Raw genomic sequence first — 10577 nt, 5'->3', positions numbered from 1 at the left:
TAATTAAGTTCTTCTTTTCAGAATGCCTGATGCATTATAAAAATAAAAACACCATTGGCGAGGGTACAGCAGAAGCAAAGGAGGCGGAGACTGAGGCCCATAGTTAGGCTTCTGCCACTGCCGCTTCTGTGAAACAACTTATGAATATTCAATTTTACATAAAAGATTTTTTGTTGTTGCTGCCGTAGCCGTTGTTATTTTGAGTTTTTGTTGCCACTGTCCTGCTGCTGTTCTTTCATAGTCGCTCCTGTTTCCAGTCTTTTTTTTTCAGATTTCTCGCTGCCCTTCATGGATGCAAAAACTCTTCATGCATGCCATGAAATGTGAAAAATATTGGTCTGGCTGACAGTGTGGGGTATAATAAGTAGCTGGATTGGCAGAACTAGCCAGATGCTAATACAAAAAGCACTGCAAAAAAATGCACCTTTGGCAGTATGTTAAATAATATAAATTTTTTTATAAATTTATAAAATATTTAGGGGCAAGTTTAACAGCTTAACTATAGTTAAAATTCACATATTTGATTTATTTTCGCACATTCGATCAAATTATTATTTAATATGTTAACAATTCGAACAGGGAAACTGCAAATTTATTCTTAATAGATTGATTCAAGAACATGCAGCTTTTATTGTCAGCAATTTTTAATTTCTATTCAGCCAACTCAGTCCAAGTCCAGATCCTTTTCGATGAAGGCGTTGTGCGCCTGAAACTTTGATATCTTCATGACGGTCAGCGACTTGAGCAGGTCTTCCATGTGTAGCTGCAGCTGCTCGCAGTCGAGGTAGCTTTGGTCCTTCGCCTCGAAGTCCTCCTCAAACGCGTCTTCGCCAGTGTTCAGCTTTTCGCGCATGAACTGCCGCATGCGGTGCATGGAGGCGTGGCGACACAGCTCTCGAAGATCAGATCCCGAGAAGCCAGGCGTGAGCCGTGCCAGCTCCATTAGATTGACCGAAGGATGCTGCTGCTCGCTCTGCAGGATCAGCTGAAGGATGGCCTGTCGCTGGCAGTCGAGCGGCACTCCGATGTGGAATTGTGCCGGCATGCGGCGCAGGATGGCCTTGTCGAGGTCCTGCGGCCGATTGGTGGCCCCCAGGACGAGGACACAACTGTTGGCGCTGCTCATCAGGCCGTCCCACTGCAGCATAAACTGGGTCTTCATCATGGCGGTGGCCTCGTGGTCCCCGGAGCCGCGCATGCGCAGAAAGGAGTCGATCTCGTCTATAAAAATGATGCAGGGCTGAAGTTTTTGGGCCAGCGTAAAGACGGCAGTGGCTAACTTTTGGCTTTCGCCGTACCACTTGTCCGTCAGCACGGCCACGTCCAGATTGATGAACCGCATTCCAGCATCCTTGGCCATGGCCTTGGCAATCAGAGTCTTGCCACATCCTGGCGGTCCGTGCAGCAGGACGCCCTTGGGCGCTCGCCACAATTGGGAGCGGCTGAAGAGCTCGCGGTGGCGTACCGGCAGCACCACTGTTTCCCTCAGCTCCTGAATGACCGCATCCAGGCCGGCTATGTCCGACCAACTGACATCGATGTCCTCGGGGGCCACCAGATGCGTGGCGATCACCATTTCGTGCTCGTTAAAGTCACGGCTCCGCAAATTTTGGGCCGCACTACTGGCCGCCGAGTTCAGTTTGCGCAGTTGCTGCTCCGCCAATTGTTTGGCCTTTTTGCGCACCTTGCTGTTGGGATCCAGTGCGCCGATCATCCACTTGGCACTGTAGTAGGTAATAGCCGTCACCGCACACACCCGCGCCACCATGCCCAGGATATGGCCACGCGATCCGTCCGGCGAGTCCATTATAAATCACTCAAATTTCTGTCGGACGAAATGTCAATTCTAAAATGTGAAATCAAATGGCAAACGACAGAATGGCTCCTGCAACTTAACAAAATTTGAAATAAACTTTTATATGGTTCCGCAAAATTGTAATTTAAAAGACAAAAATAATCATAACTGTTATTTAAAGCTGGCCTTGTCAATAGATAAGCAAACTTGATTATAAAGAGGCAAACAATTTATCAATTCTGCAAATATTTTCCGAGAATGCTATTAATTATACGACTTTTAATTTTAATTTCTTATTTTGTGTAATACAACAACTACTTTTTAATGGCTCCACAAAATTAGTAAATTGTTTTACTTTAGCGACCAAGAGTGGTGACCCGCTTTTCAAATTAGCAAAAAAAAAAGAATTTGTTTAAACAAAATTTTATTGAATTTTGTAACTCGTTAATATATGCCACTTTTTTTGATTTAGTAAATAAAAAAATGCGTAACTCTAAATTCAGTGATGCAATATCGGCTATTTCTAACCCTGTGGATAGCTGAGCAGTCTGCGTTTTAATTTCTGCTTAACTTTTCCTGCTTACCCCTGCTTCTCGCACAGAATTTTGACGCTAACCTGTAGGAAACGCAAGCAAATAAAACAGAAAAAGAGTGAATGGAAGACGGAGTAGAATGTTTTCTAGTTTAGTATCTGTTAGCGGAAGTCAATGTAACAAAAGATAAACTTGTCGAGCCAGCTGCTGTTCGTTGTTCCTTGTATCTAGCTGGCTCGCAGTTTCTTCGGCATCCTGCTGAATTGGACGCAGCAGCCGAGGACGAAAGGCCAAGGCGTAAGACGGTCAGAAGTATTAACTAAACACTGCAGCAATTTATCTGCTAGCCCCTTTCGCACTCTTTACCGCCCTTTACCCAACACACCCCTTTACCCAGGTCAGTTTGGGGCTTTGTCTTAAAGTTTTTTCTCCATCCAAACCCGTTCCCGTTCCCTTCTCAAGGAAATCGCTATGCACTGTGTTGTTTTGAGCTTCCTTCCGCATTACAAAAGAATTACTCAACACAATGTCTGGCCGAAGTTTTCCACGACTACCAAGTGGATCTACGCCATCCATTGCTGTTCCGTTTGCCTCCAATAGTTTTCATATTCCCAGCTCAGGTGGCTCTGTCCGTCCCCAAAATTGGGGAGCTCTTGTTTACTTTTTAATCCAGCATTTTCACTTTTGAGTGTGCTGGTACAAAATTAAAACTAGTTGCCACCTGAACAATATAGCCAGTTAAAGTTGAGCAGTTCCAAAGCACTTTAAGGCTTACATTTAATTTGTTCATACCACAAATTATAATTTATAATTGCCTTAAATTATTTGAAATACTTGTAGAGAAGGCTTATTCATCTCGAACATTGAGATGGGCTATCATTTCTGAGCCCTAAAATCTGATCTGCTCTTGACCTTTGGCCACTTAGCTGAATTTCTCAGACTTGCACGTGGCTTTTCAATGCAATCAACGGCATCCGAGATGCAGGTGGAGAGCTTAAGGGCATTATTTCATGCCACCTCCCTTGGGCGCCATTATGGATGCAATTTCAGTGCACACTTTGTGCTACATCTTTAAGCTCGTTAGCGTGCCGGCAACCTTTATGTTGTACAAACGGCCCAACTTCTTCCACTGTCTATTCGCCTTTCTCCGAGCTACTTTTGAAGAGTTCATAAAAATCACTTCAACTGTGCAATATTTCATGATTCAACCGTCTCAGTACTTTTCACTGCATACCACCCCTGGCTTCGTCATCGTTCGTCCTTCGTCCTTCGTTCTATGGCCTTTCCTTTATTCGTTCTTTGTGAGATTCCAAGGTAGTTCGTTCGTTCTACTGAACACACGAAAAATTTAATTATATTTTTTGTTGTTATTGCCGTGCCTATATTGTTGCTGAAACTGAAGCAGCTTTCACTCGTAAACTTTTGGAGGGTTTAGAAAGGATGTGACAAGCAGCGGAGCTGTGAGCTATCTTGTGATAAAGTTTTCACCTGGGGATTGTTTTGTATGCATATTGCATTTCCAATGCTGTTATAAAAATTAAAAAAAAAAAAAGATAACAGAGAAATCAGTTTTATAACAAAACAAATTTACTCTTTTTTAAGCAATTAAATTTTAAGTAAAATTCTACCAGCAGTAAATGACTCAAGCTATTTTTTTGAAGACTTTTTATTGCAAAATTATGGCCTGAATCGGTCTCAAATGGAGTAAATAGATTGTAAGTTTGAGTATTTCTTAATAAATAATCACGACGTATACCTTTTCACAGAGTCTGTCATTATTTTCCTGTCCCTCTTCTTCAGCAGTCTGCCCATGATCATATCGTATAGCGTGTCCACATGGGGCGACAGATAGACATCCAGACGGACATGAGCCTCGATTTCGCGCAGAAGTTGCGCACAAATGTCAAACTGGCCCTCGCAGAACTTGGCCAAAATGGTCCACATCTTTGGCGAGAGTTGGAAAAAGGGCTTAAACGGCTCGGAGTTGATGGCGCGCAGCTGTAATTTCTCCCGATCGAAAGTGGCTAGGGCGCAGAGTCCGGCACAGTAGCCCACATCCTCGGGGGCCACGATTTTGTCGTAGTCATAGCGCCCGAATGGAGTGTTCAGGAAATACTGGGCGGCGGACTTGTAGATCTTAAGGCCCATATTGGCCAAGCCGGCGGCACAGCTTAAGCGAGCCGGAACATCCCGTGCCAGGTTCTCGAAGCCAAAGGCATACTGTTTGGCCTCGTCGACGTAGGTCAGTACGTGCCACCAGTTCTCCATGTAAATGGACACCCTGATCAGATTGCGGAACATGATGATCACGTTGTCGCTGCTGGTACAGTAGGGCCTGGCTCGAGCGTAGAACTTGACTGCCATCTGCAGGTTGCCACTTTTCTCATAATGATCCCCGATCTCCTCCAGAATGCGTCGCACATTGGCGCTGCCCGAATTTGATTTCTTGAAATTCAGCTCGGCATCCAGTTCCTGCAGCATCAGAGTTGCCTCCATGGTGTTGTCCTCCACCCAATAGGAGTCGTAGGGTACAGCGATTCGCCCCCTACCACTCGAAGTGCTGGCCTCGTTGCCATTTGGGGCACGACACTCTTCTCCGTTCGCCTCCAGCCGTTTAAGAGAATTCCTGTCCACCTCAACACAGAGCGTCTTGTAGAGCTCGTCGTACAGCTTGACATTGTAAGTGGTCTTCACATGATCGATGGCCAGTTCGAGGGCAGGAACCCTCAGTTGCGGACACACCTGGGCTATGAACTTCAAGCGGATGAGACGAGGGATGTCCGTGTATCGATCGGCGTAGCTGGGCAGATGCAACTTGGTCCCCTTGGTCACTTCATCGTCCACCGAGCTCGAAATCGTCAATGAGTCAAAGAAAATACCAGGGCTGTCGGACATCGGCGATTCCTGAGGGGAAATAAGTTGGCAAGTTGCTTACGAACTGGGAAATTTTATCTTGGCAGTGTCCAAAACTTTGTGATTATGGAAGAAGAGTGCTCTGAGATGTGCACAATCTAAGTTGTATATCACTAATCCATATACATATGTTCCAAACTGCAAACAAATCAATTGAAAGGTATTTTATTTGCTACTGCTAAGAGAAACTTTCTTGTACAAAAAAAAAAACAGAAGACAAAAATTGGTATTTTTGAATTTTATTTTAATAGTCGTGAAAAGTAAATCAATTAACGTAAATCAAAAATATATAAAAAATCTAAGGTAATGTTTAGAGCTTAAAGGTTTATCAAAAATATGTTTTTACACAAACAATTCCTACTATTTTAATCTCCGCTAGTAAAATAAAGGCTTATTTGACAAATTTAATTTCTAATAAATTGAGCTTTTCCCGCACCAATCCTTACAAATATTATTAAGAATTTCAGTTTTTCCTGGCATTGGAATCAAAAGCTGTATGCAAAGAGTTGGCAAATCAGTTGGCCATTTGAATGAGGCGCCTAAGAGCCAAATCAATTCAGAGCTTTTGCACGATTTTTCTCCTGTTCGGATTTGGCCATTTTGCATTTGCGTGAGGAATCGAAAGACCAACGACCAGGCCAATAAATTCAGCCAAAAGCGACGCATCAATAAACCGTTAACTAGCGGTAACAATTTCTTATAAATGTACGTTTCGATTTCCCTCCTTTCGCTCACTGATTTATGGGTCTCTGATGTCTGCGATTTCTCAAGTTCTGGTAATTTGATTTTTGCATATTCTCCCCACTTCCAGCCAACCCTCGTTAGATCCCTTTCAATGCCTTTTGCCAATTTGATTTGTATCTGTGTAATGGAATTTGGTTATTTCCCGGGCATTGTAACCATTTCGGACAATCTGCAGATACAGATTCGCGCACGGGCTGTTGCATATTGCAATTTTGCGAGCATGTCAGACCAGGCGGCTACCAAATGTCTTTAGCAGAATCACATCAATTTACACCTACACGTAAAAGTCAAATGAATGGTTGTATTACTTATCTGAAAAAAAATGCATCGGTAATTGTCTGAAACTGATTTTTGGGAAATGCCTAAATGGAAATGTTACATCGTTACTTGCTTGAAAATTTATTTTAATTAATGAATATTAAGAATGATTATTTTTTTCTGGCTCCGATACAAATAAGGCTTAAGCAACGCAAAAAATCTACTTGATCTTAAATCAATTTGACAGTTTATTTTATTGAAATCAAAATAGCTGCAGAACGTGAAAATTTTAGAAAATTTTTCCTTGGTGGATGGAAGTATAACACGCTTTTATTTTTAAGGCTCAGATCTTGAAGTCAGCGGTAGGCATCTGAACGAAACAATTTTCATAGTCAGAACTAAATAAAAGCGGAATGCCGATGGAAAAATGTCCAATTCGGTATCAAGGAAGTGGTAAACCGAAGGTTTGACTAGCTATTCCTTCGGCGATAGTACCGCCACATGTCACAGATGGCCGGCCGGAGCAGGCAGTTGCACTCGATGGGCCGGGCATCCGGGAAAGGGTCCTTGCAGCACTCGGAGAAACTGGGATACTTGGTCTTTCGCCGGCTGCCACATCGTCTGAAGGGACGACGGCACTTGGGCGGATTGCGGGCGGCCACACAGCAGTTGGGCATCTTGAAGCGCGGACAGGCGGTCGTCTTCATCAGTTGGCAGGGCTCGGTGAGCTTGAGGTCCAGCCGGCCCAGAACGCACATATCGGGGCAGCAGGCCTTGTGGTCCTTGCGCTGGCGCCGCGGCATCGGCGGTGGTGAGGGAACACAATGGGCCTTGCGCTTGCGCCGCTTGACCACGCACTCGGACCAGGTGCGCGGATAGCAGCGATTGCCCATATCCGAGGGCTTGTAGTGGGTGAGGTCCAGGGACAGGACATCGCTGGCGCAGGGATCCGCCAGGCAGTGCTTGCGGGCATCTATGAAGGCGTGCACATTGAACTCGGGATCCGACCTACACTTGTACTCGGTGCGGCGCATCGACTGCCAGCAGGCATCGTACACCTTGGTCCTGTCCTTCGGCTCCCTTGGCTTGAGGTCCTTGCGCGGCTCGGTTGGTATCTTCGGGAGGCCATTCTCCCAGCCATCCTGCGAGTACAGACTGCCCTCGGACTCCTTGTTGAACTGGCGACAGGACAATAACATGCCGGACACTTGCTTTTGCAGCACATGCGACATTGAACACAGCGTCTTACTCTTCGACAGCATCGTAATTTTGATCGATTGTGATTGGAACTATTCCGAGGGGAAAGAACGGTGTGGTCAGTTGATTAGAACGAGTCAATTTTGAGGTCAAAATGGTAAAGCGAATTAAGAAAACTTTCGCTTGAACACTATTACTCTCGCTTCATTTTTGATTTTTGATGTGCTCGCTTTGAAGCTGTTGGGAAGACTGATTTGGAGGCAGTCGTTGTGTAGGCAAAAGCACTGACACCTCGACTGAAACAAATCTCATGGGTGTTTCGAACTCATTCCCAGTGCACTATGGGCAAAAGTTTTGAGAATTTTGGATAGAATTCAATTTCGTAAGATTAAACAATGCTGTTCTATAATTTAAAATATATATATACAATTTTTTGATTTATTTCTGTAACAACTATTACTGAATTTTATACTTAAGGTTCTATTGTTTATTTTTGATATAAAACTGAATTTTGTTATTAATTTTCTAAACTTTATCTATATCAGTCCAACGTCCACATTTTAAGACGAAATCTTCGTTCCCATCATTAGTCATTATTAAGCGAAAAAACTCATATTTCATATTTCATTTTGGACAAAAAGAAGGAAAAATAATAATATCTCAAATCTCAAAGTTTAACGTGGCTGCCAAAACATGTAAAAAAATCACAGACAGCATCAAAAATCGCAGTCCATATATCAATACGAGAAAAAGGGGAAAATAGCAGACTCCGGACCAAGGGCTGACCTGCCACGCCCACTTAATGCCCATTGGTCGTCAAACACTCACACACTCACCGCTAATCGAGCGCCGAGGCTTTGCGCCTAGATTGCAATTAAAATCGATTTTCCACTTTGATCGGAGCTCTTTGATTGCCAAAAGCTGCCCCTCCCAAAAACGCCCGCCCACCGCCACGCCCACCTCCACACGCCTGCGTTTGACGTCTATTGTGTCGATTTGTGTCTGTCAACGTCTGGGCTGCAACATCCAACCATCCAACACCCGCCTTTCGCCATCAGCCCTTTGAACAAATTTTAATGAAATTAGAAATTTGTACGCGCCGACAAAAACTGAAAACGATGCCAACGTTTTCTGGGGCACACACTCCACTCCACTCCACTCCAGTCCACTGTCCCGCGTCCTCTCGATTTCTTGTCAATTGTGAGGCATGCTCGACTTTGATTGTCATAGACTGAAGGCAACGAATCTCGCGACTTTTCAGCCATCAATCCGGGCTACTTTTAATCAAAAGGCATTGTGCAACGGACAGGTCGCGAAAACTCAAAATTCAAGTAACAAATTGTTATAACGTTAAAAGCTTTGCTAAAAGACTATATATATTTATGTTTCCCCAAAGTGAGACCACTCCTTTATTTTTCACTTAAGAAGTGCATTCTGTTTTAGTTAAAAGCCTGTCGTTGTGTGAAAATTTAATTATATTTCAATTTCTTTCTTGTTCCGTTTTTTCCCACCACAGGAAATTAACACAAACAAAAGATGACTCAGAAGCGGAGCGAAAAGAAAGCTTCCACTTTTTGCACTCCAATTTACTGTCTTTGACGCGGTTCAAGAAACCAGCCAGACAGTGGCTGCCACGCCCCCAGAATCATCTACAGAGGCGTAGACCACAACACAGAGGGTGAGTGGGAAAGAAAGAGAATTTCTTGTTGGGCTAATTAAGTTTGGGTCTGCCTTTAATAACAATGCCCCATAACTACGGAAAACGATTTGATTCTTCAAATAAATAAAAGGTTAAGGAATTTAAGATCCCAGTACTAGTATACAAATTAAATACTTTTCTGTGACACATTCCATACAAATGGTAAATGTTTTCAATTAAATGTTGCAAAAAGGTTTTTGTACCCTTGCAGAGGTTATTATAAATTCAGTCAGAGTTTTGCAACGCCGTTAAGGAGACATTTCTTGATCAGCATCACTAGAGGAGTCGATCTAGCCATGTCCGTCGGTCCGTTCTTCTGTGAGTCCGTTTGAAAGAAAAAGCGTGAAAGAAAAGTTATGGATTTAGAACTGCAGGTTTTTGGTTACTTTTCTGCCAAGACGATTTTTTCGGAGATTTAGAAAAGGGTTACATCATAAAAATGACAAAAAATCGACCCGAAATAACAAACCAATTTTTAAACGCAGAGTTTTAGAGACTGAAGCCCCAATACTTTAAAGATATGCCATTTTGAAATCGGATGTTTGCCTGAAAAGTTATGGAATTAAAACTGCAGGTTTTTGGTACTTTTTTTACAATGATATTTTTCGGAAATAACTTAAGAAGTTATGTCGTAAAAATGTCAACCCAAACGTTCAAAACAAAATTTAAATGCAAATTTTTAGAGGCTGAAGCCACAAGAGTTTAAATATATACAACTTTAAAATCGGATGCGTGAAAGAAAAGTTATGGACTTAGAACTGCAGGTTTTTGGTCACTTTTCTGCCAAGACGATTTTTTCGGAGATTTAGAAAGGGGTTATTACATCATAAAAATGACTAAAAATCGACCCGAAATAACAAACCAATTTTTAAACGCAGAGTTTTAGAGACTGAAGCCCCAATACTTTAAAGATATGCCATTTTGAAATCGGATGTTTGCCTGAAAAGTTATGGAATTAAAACTGCAGGTTTTTGGTACTTTTTTTACAATGATATTTTTCGGAAAAAACTTAAGGAGTTATGTCGTAAAAATGTCAACCCAAACGTTCAAAACAAAATTTGAATGCAAATTTTTAGAGGCTGAAGCCACAAGAGTTGAAATATATACAACTTTAAAATCGGATGCGTGAAAGAAAAGTTATGGATTTAGAACTGCAGGTTTTTGGTCACTTTTCTGTCAAGACGATTTTTTCGGAGATTTAGATAGGGGTTACATCATAAAAATGACAAAAAATCGACCCGAAATAACAATCTAATTTTTAAACGCAGAGTTTTAGAGACTGAAGCCCCAATACTTTAAAGATATGCCATTTTGAAATCGGATGTTTGCAAGAAAAGTTATGGAATTAAAACTGCAGGTTTTTGGCACTTTTTTTTCCAATGACTTTTTTCGGAAATAAATTAAGAAGTTTTGTCGAAAAAATATCAACCCAAACGTT

At 42.5% G+C, this 10577-nt stretch overlaps 3 protein-coding genes across 3 annotated transcripts; all 3 read right to left on the bottom strand.

Annotated features, from left to right (window-relative positions):
• Positions 1-483: 483 nt before the first annotated feature.
• Positions 484-1907, bottom strand: LOC128263041 (outer mitochondrial transmembrane helix translocase). Its single transcript, XM_052997695.1, has one exon. It carries the CDS (start codon positions 1805-1807, stop codon positions 665-667), a length of 1143 nt encoding a protein of 380 aa, XP_052853655.1. The 5' UTR covers positions 1808-1907; the 3' UTR covers positions 484-664.
• Positions 1908-4017: 2110 nt separating this feature from the next.
• On the bottom strand, positions 4018-5365 carry LOC128263040 (COP9 signalosome complex subunit 1). The gene has a single exon (XM_052997694.1). It carries the CDS (start codon positions 5221-5223, stop codon positions 4072-4074), a length of 1152 nt encoding a protein of 383 aa, XP_052853654.1. The 5' UTR covers positions 5224-5365; the 3' UTR covers positions 4018-4071.
• A 1095-nt stretch (positions 5366-6460) lies between these two features.
• Positions 6461-7729, bottom strand: LOC128263050 (uncharacterized). The gene has a single exon (XM_052997708.1). It carries the CDS (start codon positions 7503-7505, stop codon positions 6714-6716), a length of 792 nt encoding a protein of 263 aa, XP_052853668.1. The 5' UTR covers positions 7506-7729; the 3' UTR covers positions 6461-6713.
• Positions 7730-10577: the final 2848 nt, after the last annotated feature.

This window comes from Drosophila gunungcola, unplaced genomic scaffold, assembly GCF_025200985.1.
Source record: "Drosophila gunungcola strain Sukarami unplaced genomic scaffold, Dgunungcola_SK_2 000001F, whole genome shotgun sequence".
Lineage (NCBI taxonomy): Eukaryota > Metazoa > Arthropoda > Insecta > Diptera > Drosophilidae > Drosophila > Drosophila gunungcola.
Note: the sequence above shows the minus strand (reverse complement) of the source record. Positions and strands in the feature narration are given on the sequence as shown.